This window comes from Micropterus salmoides, unplaced genomic scaffold (assembly GCF_014851395.1).
Source record: "Micropterus salmoides isolate LMB-PRFRI ecotype aquatic unplaced genomic scaffold, ASM1485139v1 Ms_hic_scaffold_6, whole genome shotgun sequence".
Taxonomy (NCBI): Eukaryota; Metazoa; Chordata; class Actinopteri; order Centrarchiformes; family Centrarchidae; genus Micropterus; species Micropterus salmoides.
In genome coordinates, this window is record NW_024044348.1 from 6,077,343 (window position 1) to 6,102,280 (window position 24,938).

At 41.7% G+C, this 24,938-nt stretch overlaps 1 protein-coding gene across 2 annotated transcripts in view; it reads right to left on the minus strand.

Moving 5' to 3' along the window:
* wdhd1 (WD repeat and HMG-box DNA binding protein 1) overlaps positions 1-22,316 on the minus strand; it is a 29,092-nt gene extending 6,776 nt beyond the window's left edge. Inside the window, exons 1-25 of one of the 2 annotated variants that reach the window (XM_038701730.1) lie at positions 22,182-22,316; positions 21,816-21,909; positions 18,341-18,452; positions 18,037-18,188; positions 15,303-15,414; positions 14,696-14,746; positions 14,497-14,592; positions 14,239-14,331; positions 12,328-12,434; positions 11,157-11,298; positions 10,750-10,957; positions 9,158-9,342; positions 8,823-9,007; positions 8,495-8,736; positions 6,840-6,977; positions 6,486-6,642; positions 4,381-4,495; positions 3,694-3,825; positions 3,377-3,600; positions 2,163-2,302; positions 2,010-2,066; positions 1,876-1,907; positions 1,602-1,766; positions 1,307-1,449; positions 1,084-1,219 (exon numbers count right to left, since the gene is read on the minus strand). In XM_038701730.1, coding sequence (XP_038557658.1) covers positions 1,084-1,219; positions 1,307-1,449; positions 1,602-1,766; positions 1,876-1,907; positions 2,010-2,066; positions 2,163-2,302; positions 3,377-3,600; positions 3,694-3,825; positions 4,381-4,495; positions 6,486-6,642; positions 6,840-6,977; positions 8,495-8,736; positions 8,823-9,007; positions 9,158-9,342; positions 10,750-10,957; positions 11,157-11,298; positions 12,328-12,434; positions 14,239-14,331; positions 14,497-14,592; positions 14,696-14,746; positions 15,303-15,414; positions 18,037-18,188; positions 18,341-18,452; positions 21,816-21,892 — 3,201 coding nt within the window. In that variant the 5' untranslated portion in view covers positions 21,893-21,909; positions 22,182-22,316. Of the gene's footprint in view, positions 1-1,083; positions 1,220-1,306; positions 1,450-1,601; positions 1,767-1,875; positions 1,908-2,009; positions 2,067-2,162; positions 2,303-3,376; positions 3,601-3,693; positions 3,826-4,380; positions 4,496-6,485; positions 6,643-6,839; positions 6,978-8,494; positions 8,737-8,822; positions 9,008-9,157; positions 9,343-10,749; positions 10,961-11,156; positions 11,299-12,327; positions 12,435-14,238; positions 14,332-14,496; positions 14,593-14,695; positions 14,747-15,302; positions 15,415-18,036; positions 18,189-18,340; positions 18,453-21,815; positions 21,910-22,181 lie in introns of both variants that reach the window. The other variant, XM_038701729.1, reaches the window with a different exon arrangement.
* Between the last annotated feature and the right edge of the window lie 2,622 nt (positions 22,317-24,938).

Here is a 24,938-nt window from a genome sequence, read left to right on the forward strand (position 1 = left end):
ATTACTTCCTGCAAACACGAGTAAACCAAGATGAAAGTGGAATCAGCAGCGGAAGATATTTGAGGATTTGTAGAGACACTCTGAATAACACAATATCATACTTAGACATTAGCCTTAAAATACTAACAGACATTTGCCTCAACTCTGAATGTGTTTTAAAAACCTTTTATACCTGTAAATAATTTTGCTTTTACCTTTTAATTTAAGATAAATGATTACAGAGGTAACGTTGACACTACTAGCCAGACGCAGCTGATTTCAAGTTCATTTCAAGTCTGACTTGTGCACCCAATACTGAAATTTTGATTCATTCACTTACCACAGCTGAAATTTTAATGAAATAACATTTCGGGGCTTGTGTGGCCAGTGACTTCTTGTCACAGTGGTCGGCAATAGGCCAGAACCGGCTCGCCAGCGATAATATCTGCTTTGATAGCAGAAGAACAAAAAATAAATATTTTGATAGTGGCTAATGCTAAAAGAGATCTCAGCCATCACAGCAACATAATCACTCCCTCTTCAGTGATTGTGCCTCAAAAATAAAAGTGTGAGAATGTTTTTTGCAGCAATGCTTCATGTTGCGTTTATTGAGAGCTTTTACTTTGAAAAGTTCTGAAGGACATTCGAAAGAGTCTCTGGCTTACGTGACACACCTCTGAAAAAGCAGTCCGTAAACATGCGATTGAATTCCCCTGAATTTCCTCGGGGAAATGAAAGTTAGTTTCCGCACGTTTATGAATGTGGATCAAACGCCGGGACGCGCGCACACACACACACACACACACTGCGGCAAACGCTTTATTTCGAGCATGTGAAAAAGTGTCCTTATATGCTAATCTATTTGTTTAAAAAGGGAGAACAAAAAAAAGTTTGCCCGATTTTGTGATCGATTGACAACTCCTCCAACGGGAGTCCCGCACTCTACCCACTGAGCTAAACATGCACATGAGTGACTGAGATAACGCTCTGGCCCGCCATGTAACGGCTTCAAAAAAATTGTGATTAGTTATTAGTGATTTTTCAAGGGTGCAACCACTTAATATCACCTAAACCCTCCCACCTAGACCCCTCAGTGTTTCGTACCAGTCGCTCCTCTGCTGACAGCGTCCGGAAGCGTCCCATTGCCTCTTTGATGACGTCGGTCTCCTCCAGGTCCGGGTGGTCAGCTATGATGCTCTTCCTGTTCTCGTCCAGCCAGAGCTGGAAGCCCGTCTTCGGCCTGAATAGTCAACAACCCAACCGAGTCAGTCTACCTTGTAGCTTCCACTAAAATAATTTCAAAGGGTAAGACGATTCCATCTTTTACCTCTTGTTTTCGACATTATCTGCAGGTGAGGCAGGAGGCGGGACGTCCGGTTGTTTCTGCTGATCTGCGGCCGGCTCTGTGTTCTCCTGAGGCTTCTTATTGGCTGCTTTTGTGCCAGTCATCTGCAGCAGAGTGGACTGCGTCTGGAGAGGAAAGATATACAGTATACATTTTGATATCTGTTAGCACATGATATTTATAATATTTAAAAAGAAGGATGGTTGTGCAATCACTTAACAACAAACATTTGTTGCTATGTTGTATTTTAGAGCTAGAAGTTTGGAGATGATGATACCTTTGTCTTGGGCCTGGGGGCCAGCGGTTTGAGGACGGGGCCTTTGTTTGGTTTTGCCGCAGATCCGCTGAGTGGAGCCGACTTCTTGCTGGACGTCATGTTGTCCAGGATGTTTGTCACTCGAGGATGACCAGACAAAGACGCGGGTTTCCCTGAGCCTAGCACCTGCACGTATCCCATCCAAACAGTCACTCATTGTTCCACTAAACATGTCTGTCATCTCTATTTTTGCATGTTAAAACACCTCTGCCGCAAAATTATGTTTAATTCTTACCTTGAAAGGATTTGCACGTCCTACTTTACCAACTGTAAATTAAAAAAGACCAGATGCTTATTCAAATATATCTAAAAAAAAAATTAAATTATGCCCCTCACACCATATTAATCAGATGTGTTATGTGTACTCACTTGGCGTCAGAGATGGCTTCACGGGTGAACTTGCTTCTTTAGCAAACGGATTCACACCTTCAGTTTGAGAGACACATATCAGACACGTTAGCTGGTATCATTGTCTTTTTGTTGACGACAGACTTGTGCTAAAAGAGCGCTTAAGGAACTGACGTTTTCTGGTTTCTGCCGCCTCCTCCGTCTCCATCTCCTGTCCATCCTCGTCCTCCCTGAGCTCTTCTCCTTGCTCCTCTTCCTCCTCCTGATTACGTCTGTTGCTGTAACGTCCTCCTGTGACGGAGCTCCGGCCATACCTGTCCGAATAATAAACTCATGAACCACTCGCTCTTCCTCTCTACAGGGCAGCACTGGTGTCACATGCCCAACAGTCTGATCCAAAACATGCGTCTACATAAATGTTGATAAAATATGTATTTGACACATTGAAAGAACAGCTGTAGCTACTAAATCTAACATCCCTTACTGTTCATAAGCCACATGATCTAAATACTGGAGGTCCTGGTTCAAGACAATTAAGTTGATCTTCTTGAATTATTGATGCGATATCGATTAAAGTGCAACTAATTAAAAAGTAGAACAGCGGGGTTATATAACGTTAAATTCAGTAGTAAGTTAGCTAACTAACATTACATTAGAGAGAATAGACAGCCAACATTTTTCTGGATTTGTTTTAGGTTTTGGAAAGAGGAGAAATCGTACTTCAACTTTCAACCTCTCTACGTAGCGACTTTAACTGTTAAAAGTTCCACAGGAACAGTGTTTGACCATATCTTGGAAAAAATACAGCCAAAAAAAAGCAAGAATGGAGCGCCGCCCTGAAAGTGTCGGAACTCGTTAAAGCGAGTCCTATACTGCACTGTGATTGGCCAGCTGCGTATTTGTGGCGTGGCTTAGCGAAGGGTCAATTGTCAACTTTGTTTCTCAGAAATCCCCAAATCACACGGTGTTTATGAGCACTTATGTGAAGCACCTATAAATTTAATTTGATGTGTTGACATGTGTCACTCCAAGTCATCCATCCCGAGAAACTGACTTAGGTTTGTTGATTTGGATCATCCACCTTTTTGCCCATAAAATAAAACCTGGACAAGAAAAGAGTTGACCAGCCAAAGCCAGAACCTCGTAAGAGACTGTTGCAGTGAAACAGAGTCCAGTCTCGCAACTAGTGGTTAATCTGCAGTAATACCTGAATGGTTATACTTATTTACAGCCAAAAGGACGGATGTATTTTGGAGGGGTGGGGGAAGCTAATGAGTTTTTAAATTAAATGCTTGTTTTATATATATAAAAAATTGTGCCCCCTGAATCTTGATCGAATCAAATCGTGAGGTGCCTAGAGATTCCCACCCTTAGTATTTTGGCATTACCCAGAGGTCTGTCTGATGCTGGAGTATTCTGGCTCCTCCTCCTGTTCCTCTGGCTCTTCTTCCTGGATCTGGTTGGATTTCTCCAGGGCAATCTCGCTGAGCCGCTGAGCGAGAGCCATGCGTCTGGATCGAGACGCGTATCGAATGGCCAGAGTCACCACGTTCTGGGTCATTAGCTCCGCCAGCTCCACACAGCGAAACTCTCTCTCCAGCTTACAGGACAACTGAAAGGAAACATTGACTTCGCATAATTTTTGTTCATCAGGAAAATCTGAACACTACAGCAGCTACAGGAGGCTCATTGTTTTCATACTCACTGCAAACATCTTCATGAGGAGCTCCTGCTGCTCCTTCTGGGATTGAGTCTGTGCATCCTCGTTTATCTCGTAGCCGCTGGATGACAGGAAGCTGTAGTGGTTGTGGAAGAGGACTGAACGCCAGAACTGCTCCTGGAGGGCGACGCGGGACAAGTCTTTTACTCAAGGCCGTTAAATACGTGCTTGTTTGATAAAAGACTCAATTATTCTATGTCATTTAACAATATTCGAAAGCTGAAAATACTGTTGCACATGTGGATCGGGTTACAACAGCCAATACTAAGTCTGAACGTAAAGTCCTTAGTAAGTTCTTTATAGCTCCTAGCTAGTTTCACACTAGTGATTTACTAAAAGGTTTAAACTTAAATGTCTTAGCTAGTTTACACTTTTTGCCACGAAACATCCAGGGCGCTGACCAATCAAGACCAGCCAACTATTTAAACTAGCGCTGCACGATTTCACCTGGATTACGATTATTGAACCATTATTTTGTATTTGAATGTTGTTTTTTTGCCCTCATATTTCACTGAGAAAGTACATGAACACACACACACAATATTAAACAGGATTAAATAACCGAGATGGGGAAATTACGTCGGTTAGAGGTTCTGAATTTCTGTTTCGATTACTTAATTAATTTAAACAGAAAGTCACTGTAGCGTGTCAAGCTAGTATAACTGTGTTTACCTCCATCAGTCCTTTCTCTGTGGAGGTCTGACACAGCGGCAGCTTGAAGGGCAGGATGGCCACCGCAGGTCTGGGTAGGGTGGGCGGGTACCTGGAGCCTTTACAAGGAATACACCTGAAAGGACAAGAACAGGCTGGAATCAGGAGACGAAAACAACCTCTTAAATATAACCAGCAGGAACACCAGGATTACATCTGTAAATTCAAAACATCACACAGCTCGTTTTGCATTTCATATTCTGCCAACTACTTTCCCGCTGGTCATTTTTCAAAGCGTACTACAAGTTTTTAGATTTACACCCAAACCTCCAGGCAGTAACATGTTTCTGGTGCCATTTGTAGAGCCTTGGACTTTGCTCAAGCTAGGTGATCCATCACAGTGACAGTTTAGTTGCTATTTTTATTTCAGAAAGTTAAGCTACACACCAACAATAAATGAAGTAAAATGTTCACAACCGTCCATCCATCTATCTCAAGCAAGTTTCACTTCTTTGCAAGTTGATTTTTATAGCACATTTTTAGCGTATTTTGTATTTAGAAACATGACCTGCTTTAGAACATGAAAAAATGGCGGTCTAGATCCTTTGAAACCTATTTTATGAGAAATAGAAATAATTTCTTAAGCACTTATAGAACATTATTTTCTCTTCTCCTTTATAACAAGGAAAAAGCCGTTTCAGGAAACACTTGTGACGACAAACTCAAATTTCTCTTTATTTCTCGATAAGAGATAATGTGCCGTCGGATAGACTCCAAACATTTGTCTGTGTCTCCTTCATGGCTCCAACACCACCCAGATATTTCAAGAAGCCAACATTTTCCCACAAAACCTTGCCCTCGCACTCAAACAGCCTCTGCTTGCGCTTAGATTTGCTCTGCTTCTGCTCAAACTGTGTTGCTTGTACAGATTTCCTGCCTCCAGCTTCAGCTCTTCTCCTCCTCCCACTCAGGCTTCTTCTTCATGTGCGCTTGTGAAACATTTGCTCTCAGATTTCTGCTGTGCTTTCAGACATGTTGTGCAATAACCCTGTTAAAATCCCCCAACCGATAGAATGCCAGGTCTAATGTTGACCAATGAAAGTATTCCTGCGTCCCGTATGAGCGGTTACTCTTTAGCCACGTTTGAGCAGAAGCGGAGCAAGCTGGAGCTGTTTGAGTGCGAGGACAGGGTTTTAATCGAAAGCATTATAAAATCTGAACGTGAAATCAATAAATCAAACTCACAAATTGAAAGACCATGCTCTTGAATAAAGTCATGAAAATGATCCCATAACAGGGAGACAAACACTAGGGGCCAGATTTACTAAAGGTTTGAGCAAAAAACGTGTGCAAACTTGATCTCACCAGCAAATTAACACAGAAGCTGATCCACTAACGGTGTGCACGCAGAATGACGTCTTTCAAAAGTGCAAGATAGCACCTGTTGTTCATTTAGTACTTTTGTCTTAATGAATACGCAATTAGGGGTGTTTCAATTTTATTGTGCAAAATAATGGGAGGGTAACGGCGTGCAACAGCTTCTGTATTTAATACGTTTGAAAGGAAGGTGCAAACCACCAAGTGTTGTGCAGAGATGGCTGCATTGCGAGAAGGAGACACAGCCGTAATGAAAGAAAACGTAGAGAAATTAACAATATTAAAAACTTAATAATTAATTTAATTAAAATTACTAATTTTATTTCTATATCTTGGATTATTTTTGAATTAATTGAATTGGTTTTTTTTGTATTTTTCTTGAAGCTTTGGCAATACTGTTGTTTTAACATTCATGCCAATAAAGCAAAATTCATTTCGACCTGAATTCTTTTCTTCTCCGTGAGATGGAAGAATTTAGAAAGTTGAGTGCCTCAGATTGCACTGAGGTTTTTACGCCGTGGCCGCTTTCCCTCCCGACTCTCCATGGCGGAAACCATTAAAACATGCAAAACACCTCATTTAAATACCGCCGCCTCCGTTGTGTTTGCTCCTGTTGTCACCTACTCAATAATTCTTAGTTGATCACTTTGAACAGGTACTAAAATTACACGCGCTATATTTTATAATGCACACGCAATTTAGAAGCTCTTTATTCGGGATGTTGGAGTGGTGGAGAAGAGAGAGTTCACCTGAGCTGCTGAGGGTTCTCGTGCACTCCGACCACCCAGTAGTGATCGGATTTGCTTTTGCACGTCTCTCGGGTGTTACACACTGGTGTCCACGTGTTACCCAGGGAGCGGTTCAGCATCCGGACCACCCCGTCCGAATCCACATAGCATGGGGTCCCTGAAAAACCACAATGCAATCAGGATGCCACCTTACAAATCTTGAACAGAGGTATTAAAATAATAATAATAATAATAATGAGGGTGTTGTAGGTGGGAAAAGCTGCTCCTGCTAATTTAATATTCATAAACAAAGTCGGAGAAATGTTTTCAGTACAAATATATATATATATTTTGTCTATAAATTAGCAGACTGACCCTCGGCAGTGAATCCGAGCCAGGATAGGTAGGATTTCTGAGACAGTGGAAGGGGTTCGCCGTTGATGAGCTGCCTCTTCTTTTGACCCAACTGCAGCAGCTGGACGCCCAGAGCTTGTTCCCCATCGAAACCTGTCGCTGATGACGTAAAATTAAACACATTCATAAACGTAAGGCCTCAAAGATTAAAAATAACAAACTGCAGAGCGTGAGAGATGCGTCAGCATCGTCTGCTTAAATTCAGTACATATCATAGGAGTTTAGGTCATTTACTGTAAACAGGTATATCAGCCGCTGGTCTCTTTCTATTTATGCAAGTATGCTGTAGTGTTTTAGATTTTAAAACTTGTTTTTCAGCCCTTGAAGCAGCTACTGCTCTCGGCTGATGTCAGTGCATCATGAAAATTTACTTTCTGAAAACCGTGAAACGTTGAGATGAACTGTAAACATTAACTAGTGCAACACAGACAAGATGTTCACTGATTGATTACTTTATGGATTATGTTCTAAATCTTCCTTAAATGGCCTTAAATGACAGGGAACCACATTGCAAAAAAAAAAAAAAAAAGCAGGATGAGCGGTTGACGATGGATGGAAATACTATAGTATGTGTTGGAAAATTGGTCTGCTGGGATGTTTGAGTATTTATTTATATATACTTAATTTTGGATTTAAACATTCAGGAATTTAAACCATAAATATAAATTGTTTAAGACTCCCAGTTACACTATGAGCATGTAAAATTAATATTGTATAATATAAATCCAATACAAATTTTTCTTCTATATACTTATATACACTATGAAGGCTGCGGAAAATATATTTGTCATTTGAACAAAATATGTTAATGGTTTAAAAATTAAAATAAAAAGTCATGCCTACGGATTTTCTACTAGACTTAAAATGCTATGATTATTTCAATTATTAATTAATGTATCAATTATCTCTTCTTTCAAATGATTAATCGTTTAGTCTGTAAAATGTCAGTGAAATCGTTTTTAAGAAAGCTTTTTCTTCACATATTCAGGTTACTACACATAATTTTGGGCATTTTTGCAAAAAACAAAACAAAAAAAACATCAACAAATGATTAATTCATTGTCAAAATCTGTGCTATTTATTTTCTGTTGATGACTAATTGATTAATAGACTAATAGTTTCAGCTCTAAAAAGGTAGCATTTGCATCTAGTCCAGCCAGCGTTGGTATTTGACTTAACTGAGATCGGAGTTGCATTCAAGGACTTTTTTCTCCCCTCAAACAGGGAAAGTTTCATTTTGAATTTGCATACTTCTCACACAGGTAAACAAATGTGCGCACGGACAAATTTAAACATGTAGCCCATATGAGCTTTTGTTATATTTCATTACCGATTTGTTCAAAGCAGATTGATGTCAGAAAGCAGGAGATTCTGCATATTTATCAAAAACAGCTCAGTACAGTCATACAGGATGTATTTCACAGTGATGCATGTGGTTCTGAATTATGCTACCTTTGGGTACACATTTCAACGTCAAGACCAGTTGTTCGGGGATGGCTTGTCTAATTGGGAAAAAGCTGATTTGTAGGCCTGAGTCTACGGTTAGGGTTAGGATAAAAATGTAAATCAGTTTAATGTCCCCAGAAATGACATAAACATGTGTGTGTGTGTCTAACCCCGATGGTAGACTATGAGCAGCTGCTCTCCGTGTCCGACCATGCAGACCACGGGCCCCTGCAGGCTGAAGATTTCCCTCTGGACCCCGCCGATAGAGAAGAGTCTGAGCATCAGTGTGCTGGTGGCGACCGCCGCCCAGCCCTGACCCAGACACAGCGCCCTCGCGTCCTCGCCCTTCGGCAGATCCACCATCCACTCCTTATTTGTGTCCCATGACGAGAAGTGGAGGCACTGAAGCTTACTGAGAAGAGACGAAGGCGAGCAGGCTGAAAGATTTACTGAGAAACGAATGAACAAAAATCACAAACAGTTCAAGAAGAGGCTTACCTGGCGAGCTCGTCTGTGCTGGGACAGGCCAGCAGCACGGCCTCCTGGGAAAGATCGGCCATGGTGTGACCCAGGGAGTTGGTGAGGTGCATGGCGTGGTGCACGGCCGTGTCATGAAACTCCACGTCGATGGCGTTGTCCTGCTCGTCATTGTATCCTCGCACTATCCCCACCGAGTTCCACATCTGAGGCACAATTAGTTTGTTACTACATGTAAAGTCCATTTACTTTAAGATGAAATTCAGTTTTCAGTAAGTTTAGTACAACAGAAGAAAAGGATCAAATGCATCCAGGCTTATTTTAGTAAATGAAATCACTCTGTCAGTGTCTCCTACCATGAAGCGGTGAGTGAGATGTGCAGGAGTGGAGCCTGGCTGAAAGGCCTTCTGGGGAGGCGTTGGCGTGGGTCCCTCGTAGACGGGACGCAGGGGCACCAGAGGGGCGGCCGCGGGCACTACAGCACTGCCCGTGTCATCATCGTCCCCAAATCTGTCCTGACCAAGTCTCAGGGATCCTGTGTCTGAATGAAGACCCAAAGAAGGAATCATGGAAGTTTTTAGCAGACAGGAAACACAAACGTGCATTCAGACTGTAAAGCACTCAGCAAGTCAGCAGAAGTTCATCTTTGTTTACTACAGAGCTGAGAAACGAATTATTGTCTACTGAGAAAAGTTAAACAGAAGTATTGGAAACCAGCAGCCAGATTCCTGAGCTGCTTTTTTCCTGCTACTCTCATGAACAAAAGCAGTACGGAAAAATGAATCAATCATTTCAGTAATTTATCAAGAAAACATGACAAATCATCTCCGCTTTCAGCTTCCCTAAACATTCCCTACTCATGTTAATTTAAAATAATAGAGCAATTAACATATCCAATGTAATGCTTAGACTACTGCTGCATCCATGATTAGGGCAGACGGCTAACCTTGTTGACCTTTTGAGGTCATTTTTATTCATATTAACAAATTAAGAGTTGAAATGTCAGCGTCTTATGAATGTAATTCCAAAAAGCAGCAATAACATTAAATAAAATATATATTATCATGACTTCCTGTTCAATCCTTTTTCTCGTTCTGTCAGTCAGCAAGGGCTGGCTCAAATAGTGACATCGGCAGCTAGCAGTGGTTCTGCCGGTGACAGCCTGAGATGCAGCGGCACCTGCCCGCTATTTGTGGGGTATTTTTGGTGGCAGCCTAAGATGCCACAGACTTACCGGGGGCACTTGCTGCTGTTTGTAGCAACTTCCATTGCAGCGGAGGAGGAGCCGAGGACACGCTTACATACTTGTACCTCTACGTTACCGAGTAAACATTAACACAAACAACATATGCTAATATGGGTGTGGCTTGATGAAGATTTTATCATGGCTGCAACATCAGGGGCAATTGTTACACTGTGTTACGCATCATGAAAACACCCACAAACAGCGGCACCTCCTATTTCTCCAATCAGAGCGATATATATATCCAACTAATGAACATATTATTAATGTTGCTTATACTAACTTTAGACTCACTCATCATTAGTTTCAGCCCGAACAGAGAGTCAGATGATATACTTGATACTGTTTGATGCATTTCATTTGCACTCTTTTATACTTTTTACTGTAACTTCTACACAAACCTAATTTATTCAGGTTTCTCATTATGATCAACTTAGTTGTTGATTGACAGGACACAATGGCCCATTGAATGGTTTGATGAGCATGAAAATAATGTGAATCACATGCTGAGGCCTCAATCCAACTGAACAGCTATTGAAGAATTTGTTAAGACCGCTCTTTCCAAATAAGGTAATATCTTGTGGACTTCCACAGACTTGCAGAATCTATAACAAGGAGCTCAACAATTTAATAACAAACATCATGTTTGTTTGTTTTTTTACTTGAAGTAAACAAACACAGACTTTAAACACTGCGTTCACTCACCTCGTGAGTTCTCATCATCCAGGATCGCCCCTCTGTTCCTCACCCGTCCGGTTGCAGGCATGAGGAAGTCGTCGTCATCGTCGTCGTCCCCTGCGACAGGTTTCTTAACTGGCGAGTTGGTGTCGCTCAGACCTTCATCCATGAGTCTGTCATCATCGTCATCATCAAAGAGGTCGTCGTAGTCTTTTGCTGGCTTTTTCACCGGTGCCTGCTGAGATATTTACACGACAACTTGATGTAAAAAGTGGAAAGTTTTGCGCTTATATCATCCTGTTGATATTTTCATGGCAAAACAGTCGTGGAATTGATAGGAAGTGGAAGTGATAAGCACAAGTTTAGAGAATGTTCATAACGCTGGATATCAGCTGGATATCATGGTTTAACACAAGAGAGGCTGAAAAATGTACCTTGGTGGTGCTGGTGTTAGTGATGGAGGTGCTGAGTCCGTCCAGCAGGCCCAGGCAGCCCTCCGTGTCTGTGTAGGCGATCTGGCTCCCTGACGGATGCCAAGCCAAGCCGCACACGGTGAAACCCTTCTCATGCTTTTGCCTGCAGCAGAGACAAAACAACTGAAACTGTAGTGATCGTGAATGTCTACGGTTCCTCTCGGTGACTGCTATTTTTTCAGTCCCTCTAGCAAAATAATTTACTAATCATTAACTTCTGTTTCCCACAAAGGCTCTAAGAATATCAAAAAACACCAGCATGTGGTTTGTACCATCCAGCAATTTCAGTCTACAGAAGCCACTGGCGAGGATTAAGATGTCGACTGCTACCCTCCCTCTGGGTGGGAGGGTAGCAGTCGACTGTCACAAGTGTTATGCTGAATTTTCTATGCCTGCCGAGAATTGTAGGAAAATGCATTAAAGTTCTGCTTTTAAACGCTATATAGTGATAAATGATCAGTATATATTTTAATATATTATTACACTCAGTAAAAGTACCATTTCTTGAGATTCAGCAAAAACATGTGCCGTTAACCGCGTTCAAACAGCAAAGTGTTCTAAAAGGACCTTAAGAAGTGAATTGTATAATTCGGCAAAACAGATATTGTAGGCTGCCTACCAAAATTTGCATCCTCCTCGAGGTGTACGCAATTCACGGCAGGCATGCAGAATTCGGCACAACACCTGCGCTGCAAAACGTCACTTAGACCTCGTGGGAGCAAGGCCTGATCATTGTTATAAACTCACAGTATGTAAGTGGGCGAAAGTCAGCCAGTTATCTCGAGCGCACCTGTAGACTACCAGTTATACAGCGTGCTGACTTCGACAGCTGTCTTCCAAAGTTAACATAGCTCTCCTTATTAGCTAGGCTCCTTACACGCTTGCTAATAACTGTTGAAGATGGGTCTCCGACACTGACTGTGTTGTGTTGGACTGATTTGTGCAGCGGTGTTTATGTTTATGTTGTCCGTGTTTGCGAGAGAGAGAGAGAGAGAGAGTGCGACCGAGTGAGACGATGTGCGGAGCGAATATGCAATCAAAAATGGGTCGCCACATTTACTTAGGCACTTAACACTTAAATTTGTTCGACACACAACAGATCTTAACTTCTGTACACGTCCTTCCTGCGTACCTTTCCATACACAGCTTGCTGTTCACGTCCCACACTGTCAGTGAGCCCCCCACGCTGCCAGCAGCCAGGAACTGCCCACATGGAGACCAGGCCACCACGTTGATGGGCTGCAGAGAAAAACAATGTGGAAAAAGAAGCTCAAAATCAAGAAAGCTCAATTAAAGTTCCAACAGAGCACTGACAGAATCAACCTTTAGTTCTGGCGATGATTAAACTGCTGTCTTTGAAGAGGATGTAATTCCAGTGCCTTCAGACAGCATATATATATACACACAGATATTTGGTCTAAAATAATGTACATTATGCTTTAGAACTTATGAGCATCAGATAAAAAGGAAAACAAGGGGACAGAGAGCCTGAAGAAACACAGGCGTTAATGAGAACAACATGAATAAGATGGACATCGTGTTACTTCACAAATCAGTACTGATGTCGCAGCTCGTGTTGCCGTAACAGTCAACACCTCATCCAGTAAAAACAAGGTAAGAACAGTCCAGGGGGCTGTAAAAATAATTAAACTCTGCTTTTAATGAGATAAAGACAATATGAAACCATCATTTATTGAGCCCAGAGGTATGACCGGCACAATATACAAGTCAGCCTATCACCATATAAACAATAAAAATGGTATGTAAATGATGCCCTCCCACAAATGCGACAGCGGAAACGGTGCTTTTTGATTTATTTGAGATGATCATTTTGTGATGATTAAAGAGAGCAGAATTTCCCCTTTTAGATATTTACAGGGACTTTGATTTCAAGGATCCACACGTTCTGTTTGAAAATGTTCTGCTAAAATAAACATGACATGATTTCTATATTTGAGTTGTAATTATTATGAGCTCATCAGCTGGCAAGCAGGTTTCGCTTTAAACATCTACACACTGAATCACAGGTAACAGCTCAACTCTGAGTGTGCAGGTAGAAAAGATACAAGGCGGTGGTAAATATCAGCTTCGTATCGGAAAAACTGACCATTAAAATCAGTTTCTGATGAATGTTGCTCTAGTATTCTGATTGGTTGGTTTGTTTATGTGGTCAGCACTAGAACGATCGTTGCTGCAGGGTTCAACATTTATCGTCACTACCAGTCTTATCAATACTCTTATCAGTTCTTTTCCAAAACTAAATAATTTCTTTAAAAAAAAAAAATTCAGATCAGGATTAGACTTGAATATTTTAAATCTTACTAAATGTTGTTTCTAAATCAGCAACAGTAACGTTTACAACAGCAAAGTCACTACATAAACTCACCAATATCTAAAATGTCAATAAAATAAATCATATTATTGTCATCAAAATACTAACTGACATTTAGAAAGACTGGAAAAATCAGTCCGCTGCTGTTATTCACTGTCTGCAGGTAACGTTACTGAGGAGCGGCTGGTTTGTCTCGGCCAGCAGCTGAGTTTACATGCATTTGCCAGATTTTAAGGGAAAACTAAGCTAAAGAGACGGGGAGATCTCGTTTTACCTTGTTTGTAAAACTTCGCTGCTAGCCGCTGTGTAAAACAGAGCAGCAGATTAAAAAATAGCTTTCTACACGTTTATGCTTGTTGAACAGGTGTATTGATAAAGTATTGGCTGTTTACTCGCGGAGGTTTTATTGAACTTACTCACAGTAACGAGCGTAGCTGACTTCGGTCTGTATGAATATAAATTACACCAAAACGACGTGTTTCATTAGTTTTTTACCCCTTGCCTGATCGGGTTGATATTTACTTTCCCTGCATTGAATTTCACCTGCCCCGGGCGATCCTTATAGTTGGGCCCCGTGGTAGAAGTGTCTCATAGTGACCAAAGATTTCACTGCGTTTCTTTCACGATTCTCAAATTTCATCCGCGTAGAGTGGCCGTTAATGAAGATGACTTGGCCATGAACATGACTGTGTGCGTCCACCTGGACCTCACCTGTGTCAGCAGATCGTCGGACAGAGTGCTCACATGATCCCAGGACCCTCGCTCATACAGGTGCACCTTTGTCTCTACAGGAACTGCTAAAAACTGAGAGCACAAACAAACAGTGTTTTATTATTTTAGGGCCTCTTATGGCGATTAGATTATAATTGTTTGTCATTTTAATATTGATGTGGTTTACACAGAGGAAGCAGAAGTGCTGGCAAGACAGAGATGTAATAGTAGACACCAATCAAGAGCTGCATCACTGACCTTTGCCGTCCCGGGCTGCCAGGCCAGCCGACACAGAGACTTCGCATTACTGATGTCATTGGTCTTCTGCAGCAGGGGCCAACTGATCAACTGAGTCTGAATGGACACAAAGCAGATCAACGTCAGGCTGGCCAGACGCAAAAATAAAAGGCTGCGTTTATTAAATCTTTCAGCGTGAAGTGGTGAAACACGGACGTACCTGCTCCTCAATATTCCACACCACGACGGAGCCGTCACAGCCGGCAGACGCCTGAGAGAGAAAGAAGTGTTGTTGTTTTTAAGTCAGAGCAGTTTGACATCCAGGTTAATCACGTCAGATTAGAACAAATGTTATCCACTTCAACGTGACACGTTTCAAGCACCTTTCATATCACTTTCCTGACATGGGACGTTAACATCAAGCTGTGTGTTCTGTTTTTTTAAATCTTTAAAAACCTCAGATGAGAGATTTCTTTACTAAATGTTTTGTTTGCCGTTGCACGAATCATTAAAGAAGTTCAATGCAATTAAGACGAACTGAACTGTGATTCTGACAGCTGTTTATTCAACTCTCCGGTTGTTTCAAAAGCTGTGTGTTATATAGTCCGAGTGTTTATCACCATCAATCATGTACAGTGTTGTAAACTTAGTCACAACAATAATTGCAGTTCAACACAGCAGGGCACCAGGTTTCATCTCAACGAGTTTGACCTTCATTCAGAGTTTCTGTGAATGCTAATTTCAGACCAAGCTTTTTATAACCATCAGCACACAAACAGCCAACAACCTCAGGGTTACATTACATTACAGAAAACACATAAACTCACCAGGAAGTCATCTTTGGGGTCAAAGGTGACGCTGAGAACAGGCGCTTCATGTCCCCGGAGTGTTTTCTGTTGGCTGCTGTCCGACACCTCCACCACCTTAACCATGAAGTCGCTGAAGAAGACAGAGAAATTACAGATAAGTATACGTAAACTGACTTTCGGAGGCAATCTGCGTTCACACGCGACTGATGCCGAGTTCCAGGCAACTCTGAACTCGGACATTTCCAACAAGAAAAACGTACTATGGAAGGCCACTCAAAGTCGGATTTCCTACTTGTGAACTCAGAGAGAAAAAAAAAATATATGTACCCCAACTTCACGAGTAGCAGCTGAATTACGTCACACAACATTGGCAGTGCCCATGGAAGCACACTCTGTAAACGGGAAACCATAAACTAAAAAGGCAACAAAAAGTGGGCCTATATTTGCATGTATTTAAATTTAAACAATAGATACTATCATGTAGTAAAACCTGTTCTGCGTGTACATTGATGTAGAAATGTGTTTTTAGGTAGCTGGTTACAATAAAGAATCTCATAAAGTCATCTTCTCTGCACAGAAGTTACTGTTAAAAATGCTACAACACTGACTCTTGAGGATTCCCAACTGATGTAGCTCGACAGGCAGCCTGCACAGTTAACTAGTAACGTACAGGCGGTTGTTTGCATTTAAACGGCCATCCTTTTAATTAACACCACAGGCACTGCTGAGGCTGCTACTGTGTGTACACTTTGTCACGGTCTTTCCATTCACTTTCGGCGTCACGCACCACCATGCACCTGGAACGCTTTGGAGGTTGGAAATCGGATATTTCAACTTGGACATTTCCCAGTTCCGAGCAGTCTGGAACGCGGCATGCCTGCAAGCGAGCAGCGACAGACTCGAGGGAAATGGCACATCAGCTGTGAACCAACACAAGTGCAAATTGTCAAATCAATGAACAGCAGAAGCAAAACAATCCTGATTTCCTCAAACATCCGCCAGAACGCGGTTTCCAAATCCGCCCTAACGGCATCAGATGGCAGAATTTTTACAATCAATATCTCAACAGGAATTACCAGTGTGAAAATAGCAGCATCAATAAGGCGCCGTGCTTTGTGCTTTTATTGCTGTGATCAAACCGTTCAGGGCAAATCAATTCTGGTTGCAAACAGATGTTGTTCTCCAATCAAGCCTAATCATAAACCAATCCAAAGTGCTGCTCTGTCTGTTAAGGTGGAAATATCATTCAGGTACTCTGCTGTGTGCAGCTCATTCTGTACTGGAACAACACTGAACTTAATGAGATCACAGTCTGGTTTAGTCATAGTTTACACAACACTGAACACAACACACACACACACACACACACGTTACGCACGACGGCTTCACCAGGCGCCACAGGAGAAGCCGGAGCGGAGTGAACTTGCTTGGTTTCACAAAGTCAAAGTGACATTCGCTCGTCTTTCAGCTCTGGTTCTTCTCCGGGATCACGTCACCGGAGAGAAATATCTCAGGGTGAAGCGATGAATCTGCCCAGTCAGCTGAACATCTCCATAACTGAATATATTCTTCAAATGTCATTTTTTCCCCAGGGATTATGGTGCACACGGGGTCTTACAAATTCTCAGAAATGTTTACGATTGGACATATTTTCACAGTTATGGACAAATCTGTGTTAAAACCAACCAACTGTGTAATTTGTAGGTGTGAAGCAGTCCGTGCTAATTCCATTGGCTGATAAAGTCTGCCAGTGATGACTAGTAAACCAGGTGAACAGAGACTCCGTCGCTACAGATGTTCAGTACACACCCTCTATTAATATTAAAAAAAAATAATAATAATAATAGTTTGACAATTTAGGAAATATGCTTATTTGCACTCTCTTGGGAGTTACCTAAACCACTCTCATGTCTGAACACTAAATATGAAAGAACAGTCAGCCAGTAGCTAGTTAGCTTAAGTGTAATTTATAATTTTGCGTCAGACGACTGCGTAGCCCCGTAGGCTAAAAATGTAACGACACGTCGAGGCAACGCGGACCGTAAGCACTGTGATTGGTCGGCTGGGTAGCCTCGCAATGCCTCTGAGCTGACAGCAAGTGCCCCCTGCTTTGAAGTGATTTTAACTAGCAGTCAAAACGGCGGCTGTAACACGGTGGATCAATATATTTCACCGTCACAACCCGAGCGAAATGACTCGTTTCACTATCAGAATGTGATCCATTCGGTCTATAACATTTGAAAAGGCTACACCAGCCGCCCGTTTACAATTTTACCCCCATTCACGATAGCGGAGCGCTAAATCGGAAGTTAGACTTCTCGGCCCGGCAAAAGTCAACACAGTGGAGGCTGTAGCGCTGCGTAGGGTCTACGTGCGTAACTACACCGTTGAGTATAAATCAAGCTTTAGCTAAGAAAGACATAGCCTGGCTGTGTCCAAAGGTTAAAGGGGAAATAAGCCTGCCATCATGTACAAAAACAGAAATTTGTGGAGTGATGTGCTGGACCTATTTATTGGCCAGGCGAGTGACTTCCTGGATCCTTGATGTCAGGCAACCAACGGAGATTCATCACTCCCAATCAGGAAATAGTTATAGCAGGTAACTCCACGTTTCTAGACGAAACGAGAGCTTTACGTTTTGACACAGTGTGGCTTGGAGTTCCCTCCCTGCTTCCACTTACGTTTTTCCAAAAGTCATCATAATTTAAAACACTTTCCGGCGTTTTTACGGTCATTCTACTATCTTGAGTACCTGGATCCGGCAGCGACTCTCGAGCCGCTGCTGTTGAAGGTGACATGTGTGGCGTTGGTAGTGAACCGGGTCAGGATGCCATCGGGATCGCCGTCGGGAAACGTGTGGATCTGCACTGTGTTGTTGGAGCTTGCTGTCACCAGCTTGCCGTTCTGTGAAAGAAAGAAAACATCTCAAAACACCACCGACAGCTGTGAACTGTGTTGCTGCGTTACAAAATGTCTCAGTAGGAATCAACCGTGCATCATGAGTCGATGTATCCCAGAACAAACTAAAATCTGCCAGAAGGCGGCAGGTGACCAACCTTGAGTGCGAGAGAGTACGCCTTTTCCCCAACGGTGATGAACTTTGGATCGTCATCATCCAGACTCTCCCATATCCGAACATCGCCGTCATTTCCGCAGGTGACAATGAACCTGAAGAAAATTTTAATCACGATCACATTTGGGTAATATAATGCAGCAGAAGTTAATGTTTTTTAATTGAATTGACTTTTGTGCAACATGAGGGATTTACAGCAAATTAAATTGTGCTACAGTGTTTTTGACACACACACAAACTGCTGCTTGGACCAGCTTCCCCTTCAGCTTAATCACTTAATACAATCACATCCACTGCGTGGGACAGTAAGAACATTACTGCTAAACAAGTCAGTGTTATTTCTTCACTCACTGAGCACAGTCCAACATCATTTCTGTTGTCGTATAAGTGATTATATCCATAAATTAATGTATAAGGCTTTTATGCATTTTAAATCCTTTGAAATGAACACATACATTGTAAATGGACTGTTTACTTTATTTCTATTCAAGGTCATGAGGCGGATCATGGACTGGGCCGAAGGTACGAAGACTACTGGTGGAAATGGATAGTCAAAACATTTCATTCAGTCCAGTTCAGTCACCGATTTGGTAGTTTGTTCAATGCTTTATTACAGGTTTTTTTCTTTTAATGTCTGAGACTGCGGGCCTCCCCTCAGACAAAAGCTTGGGAAACGGTGCCCCCCCCACCACATCTTTAGTGTACTTGGTAAGTTTCGCTCAATTCCTGGATGCCTATGGGATCATGATTATATTATTTGATCCCATAGGATTAACATTTGAGCCAAAATAGCCCCTACTGCTGCTGTTTGACACATCTTCACCACTGGTTTTTAAAAAAGGTCTGTCCTAAGCAGTGTTAAATATCAAAAAAAGGTAATGATTACACATTACTAGTTACTTTTTTTAAAGTAATGCCTTATTTAACTAGATTACTCACTGTTGAAAGTAACTAGTTACATTACTTTTGGATTACTGCGTAACATCACCTGTGATGCACAATAACAGTAAAGTTACACCTCATATATGCTCAGATCAACACCAATCGTTATTATAATGAGAACCTACACAGGATCTCTCTTTTATGTTCTTTAATACTACAAAGCTGACAATAAAGTTGTGAACATCAGCCCAACATTTGTCAAGAGAAGAACAAGGCTAGAGTACAGTAGCCTACTATAATGCTTAAAACTGTATTTGGACATTTCATAGGAAACTTTTCGCCGTGAGAGGGAAGAATTTAGAAAGTCACGTGGCGCTGTGGAGAGCCACCAGCTGCAGTAGCGCATGGATCATGCGTCACATTCATCCAGCCAGAGGGAACGATCACAAACTGTTCACAGGGTGTCGTTTGTACTAGCGACACAGCCCGTACCGGAGAGGGAGTGGGGCGGTGGAGCGTACAGGGCCAGGAGATCGCGGAGCGACCGGCCGGCTGCAGGCGGTCGGTGACCGTTCCCTCTGGCCGGATGAAGTCTGACGCTCTGCATGATCCACGATGATACAGAAATATAGAGATTAGTGTCAATAAAGCATGCTGTCAATATTTTAGAGATCCCCCAAACTATCACAAGTAGTTCGCACCCTGGGCAGGAGTCTCTGAAATCGTTTGTCAGACAACCTGTTCCTCCTCGGAGTCAGCACAAGACTGGAGGCTAAAGAGCCTCGCCACAGGCGAACTCGAGGGTATCGCTGTCCTTTCACGAAACAATACGAAGTAATACCTCCACCCCCGAAAGACGTCTTTGGCAGTTCTGCAATTTCTGCGTCCTCATGAACTGGCGCTGAAGTAAAAAGTGAGGTCCGAAAAGTGTTACGCAAACACGCACGAAAAGGGACGTCCGTTTTAGTTTTCTCTCCTTCCGTTACGCGGATAGTTCAAGAACCAGTTCGCAAGTAACGTGATGATTTTGTTATTAGTAAGTGTAATGTGATTACTGAAGTTATTAACAGTAATGCGTTACATTACTGCGCTACAGGCAAAAGTAATCTGATTACAGTAACGCGTTACCCCCAACACTGGTCCTAAAGCATTTATTAGTTTCTGACTCTGATGGGGGGAAAACAGTTCACAAAAACTACTGTATCTCTGAACTCTCACACATGTAGGCTATTCTATGTGATCTCCTTTTGATAACTAATGCAATAAGTAAAGTAATATTGTTTCACTTCCATTCACCGAGCCTCCCCTGAAACTGTTTGGAGCTCTCCAGGGGAGGCCCGCCTCACACTTTGAAAACCCCGGCTTTATAAGATAAGAAATTTATGTTATAGTGCATTACGCCATGATGTTATTTGTGGCAGTGTTTCTGACTCTCATCAGTTTAGTACTAAGTTCACTCTCTTCCAAGTTTGCACCTTTATGTTCAGTTTAATACAAAACCGGGCCAAACAAGACTAACAGCTCAGAAAACCGCAGCAGAATTACAAGGTAATGATTCTTTGTCCCTAAGTTTTCAGCTGTTCGTCACAGCTGAAGTGACATGCCTCTTTCTGTCACCAGTGAGGGGAGCTTCAATACAAACAGCTATTATAGCAATTTTACATGTACTGAACACCTCTAAGGTAGACGCTCTGAGCAGGCCACAGGTGTATTTTTTAGGGTAAAACTAAAACCCAACACATTTTACACAGACAATCTTGCCCACTTCAGAACGCCTTATGTTTGACACAAACAAAATCAAACAACCCAAACAAAAATCACATCATCATGATGATTTTAACATTTCATAATCAGTGAAAATGAAAATTGTGATGCAAAAATGATCATTCCCACGAATCGCCGCAAATTGTAATATCTGTCAAAATAATAGTTTTATGATTTTATAATAAGTTTACAATAACCCTGTAAAACAAAACAAAACAAACAAAGACTAATGAATGAGCAGAACATACAGAAAGATGAGCTCCTAGACTATTACAGACGCTGTCATATCACGTCTAGGGCTGGGCGATATGGCCGAAATTGTTATCAGGATAAAAAAAATCATTCGATATTGATAATGATCACAATAAAAGTTTAAAGGCTGATTTTTGCTCCTGAATCAAAGTAGAAAAATTAAGATGGTTAATTTTGTTTATTCTTTAAGGTCAGAACAAACACTTGATGCCAATCAGTGGATCACTTCACAAATCTGAGATTGAACATTTAAAACAATTATGATAAAATATTTTTTTCAACAAATATTCATGAGTAAAATCACGTCAAATCTTTTTTCTCTTCAGTCCCTTTTCCCCCCCCAACAAAAGGAATTTCTTAACAGAAAAATGAATAATAATACTTAAATCAAAGATTTCTTACATTGTTAATGAGGAAAATAATATTGCGATAAATATCATTACTGTTTTATTGCCCTGCCCTTCATTCATCTCAACATTAGCAGCCACAGACAGTGAAACATTTGTAACAACAGGTATTAACTTTTTACATATATAAAACTTCTTTAATGTTTGACTTACTTCCCAGAGTCATCAAAGCAGACCTCGGTGTGTCCCTCCGAGTGGCCGTAGCGCATCGGCTTCCTCTCACAAGGCATTTTCACAAATCACCAGACTGATGAAACACAAAGACAAACACAATCAGTAATCAATACGTGAAGCTAGAACTAAAACATCTGCACAACCCAGTTATCCTCCGCCCTGTCAGTGTCTCACATTACTGCTTCTTAGCTAGCTGAGCTAACGCTAACAATACAGCCAGTGTGCATTAACCGGCTATTTTAAACTCAACGGTCGGATATGATAAACTGTGCGACACGTTCAACACTAAACGGAGACGTTATCTAAGTAGTTATGACTTGAGAAGAGAGAAGTATAACAACTTACAACTTCCCCGGGTGACTCCAGGCTCGATCCTCTTCTCCTGAATCTCCCGCGCTGCGTTGAAAACAAGGAAACGGACGTCACAACTCCCGCCAGCTACGTCATGACGCAACTGTCGAAACCCCTCCCCCGTTTGAGCAGCGCACCATCAGCAGGCCTATTCACATATTTCACCAAGTGGCAATACCACAGGGTATAAAAACTCTTCTACAAGCAAAGGTCCTGCACTCAAAATTGCACTTAAGTAAACGTATTAGCGTTGAAAACATAGTCAAAGTCACTTTATTTATATAACACATTTAAAAAACAACAGGACTTGACCCAAAGTGCTTTCAAAGTACACAGCACACACAAATAAAAGTACACACCATAGGTGTCAATGACACTGGGAACGCTGGGGACATGGGCCCACCACTTTTTGAAAGCATTTGTTTAAAATGTTCTGAAAATACCTTGCACCAAAAAAAATTTAACTAACAAATGAAAATGGTTTGAGAAATGTTTATTTGCGCAATAAGAAAACATGCAATGCAATTTAAATATAAAAGAAACAAATGTGCATTGTCCAGAAAATGTGACTTAAGCTAAAAAAAAAACAAGAAGCTGAATACTGCATTATGTTCTGTTACATTTTTATATTTATGAATTGTCACCTGCTGGCTGAATTTTTTGTTTCCCTTAATATAAATACAGATATTTCCACCATAAATTGGTGCAGAAAATGTCTTCAGAACGTTGGAAATTGCTCCAATGCTTCACTTTTCTCATTGCTCATATATTTCAGCATTTCCTATTTCTTTCTCAAAATAGTGTTTAAAATCTTCTCGTCTTGTTCCCCTGTATGGTCACGTCTCGTGATCCAAGTGTGTCATCACACCCCTAATCTGAGCCCTTTCGTCCCCACCACTTTTCAACACAAAGTGACGCCCTTGGTATACACAAACAAAAGAACAAAGAGTAAATACCATTGTGTACCCAAATACAAATTACACAACACTTGTACACCAGTAGCCTACTACGCATCAATAAAAGGAATATGGAGTATTTGGTTAAAATAAAATTCAAAGAAACTGAAAGGAAATTGATTCACGTTGAAACGCTGTGAGAGAAATATTTAAATAATTCAAAGTGGGGCTGACAAAAACCATTGGTTCAGAATCAGACAATATCCAGAGGGAAAGGTCTTTAAACGCGTTGGCAGGACTTAGTTGTAAGGAGTGAGTAGGGTAGCGTACTAAGAGGAGTTGTTGTGAAGATGACCTAAGCGAGGTGCATAATATAGAATTAGCAAATCCGCAATGTGGTGCCAAACCAGTGAGGGCTTTAAAAACAAATTATACAATTTTAAAATCTATTCTATACTTCACCGGTAACCAATAAGAGTGAAACAAGACCGGAGTGATGTGTTGTCTTTCTCATGCAGAAGGGACCATTTCAGAATCACATATATTAGAATCAGAATCAGAAGGAGTTTTATTGCAAAGTAGTGTTTTACACATACAAGGAATTTGCTTTGGTGATAAGGTGCTGCACGTAGACAAACATCCAGTTGACATAAATAAATGTAGAAATATATAAATATGGAACAGACAGTGCAAGTTCTAAGATTAATAAAAAGAATAGAGAAAGAACAATACAACTATTTGCAGAGAAAGAACAACATTGCAGATATTTACATGTGCATTATTCCGGGTTTGTGTTGTGCAGACGTATTGCAATGGAAGAGAATATTGTGTACATAAATATATAAATTGACAATATAAAAAATATACAACAACAAAGATTAACAATTAACAACAAATATGTGCAATGTGCCAGGTTTGTGCATGATATGAAATGAAATAGTATTTACAGAGACATTTGTACTATTTGAAAAGGGGAGAGTGTCAGTGGGGGGCCCGGTTCTTGTTGATGAGGCTATCTGCAGACGGGAAGAAGCTGCTTTTGTGGCGAGAGGTTTTGGTTCTGATGGACCGAAGCCTCCTGCCCTTGTCCCTGGCAGTGGTAGCAGCGTACCAGATGGTGATGGAGGAGGTGAGGATGGACTCAATGGTGGCAGTGTAGAAGTGCACCATCATTGTCTTTGGCAGGCTGAAGGTCCTGGGAGATGATGGTGCCCAGGAAGCGGAAGGAATCTCCCTCCTGTAGGCGGACTCATCCCCACCAGAGATGAGCCCAATGAGGGTGGTGTCATCCGCAAACTTCAGAAGCTTGACAGACTGGTGACTGGAGGTGCAGCTGTTGGTGTACAGGGAGAAGAGCAGAGGGGAAACCGGTGCTGATGGTCCTGGAGTCAGAGAGATGTTTTCCCATCTTAACGTGCTGCTTCCTGTCCGTCAGGAAGTCTGTGATCCGCCTGCAAGTGGAGTCAGGCACGCTCAGTTTTGATTGCTTGAACTGCAGCAGGGCCAGGATGATAGTGTTGAAAGCAGAGCTAAAGTCCACAAACAGGATCCTGTCCTGGCGTAGGTTCCTGGGGAGTCCAGGTGCTAGAGGATGTAGTGAAGGGCGATGTTTACTGCATCATCTACAGACCAGGCGAACTGCAGGGGGTCCAGGAGTGGGTCTGTGATGGATTTAAGGTGGGAAAACAAGGCACTCAAAAGACTTCATCGCCACAGAGGTCAGGGTGACGGGTCTGAAGTCGATTATAGTCAGGATTATAATACAAGGTAAAAGGTTGTTTATTTGTCTTTTTGGCAACGAAAGTGACACAGTGGATAAGATGCCTGCCTTTGGTGTGAGAGACCCGAAATACAA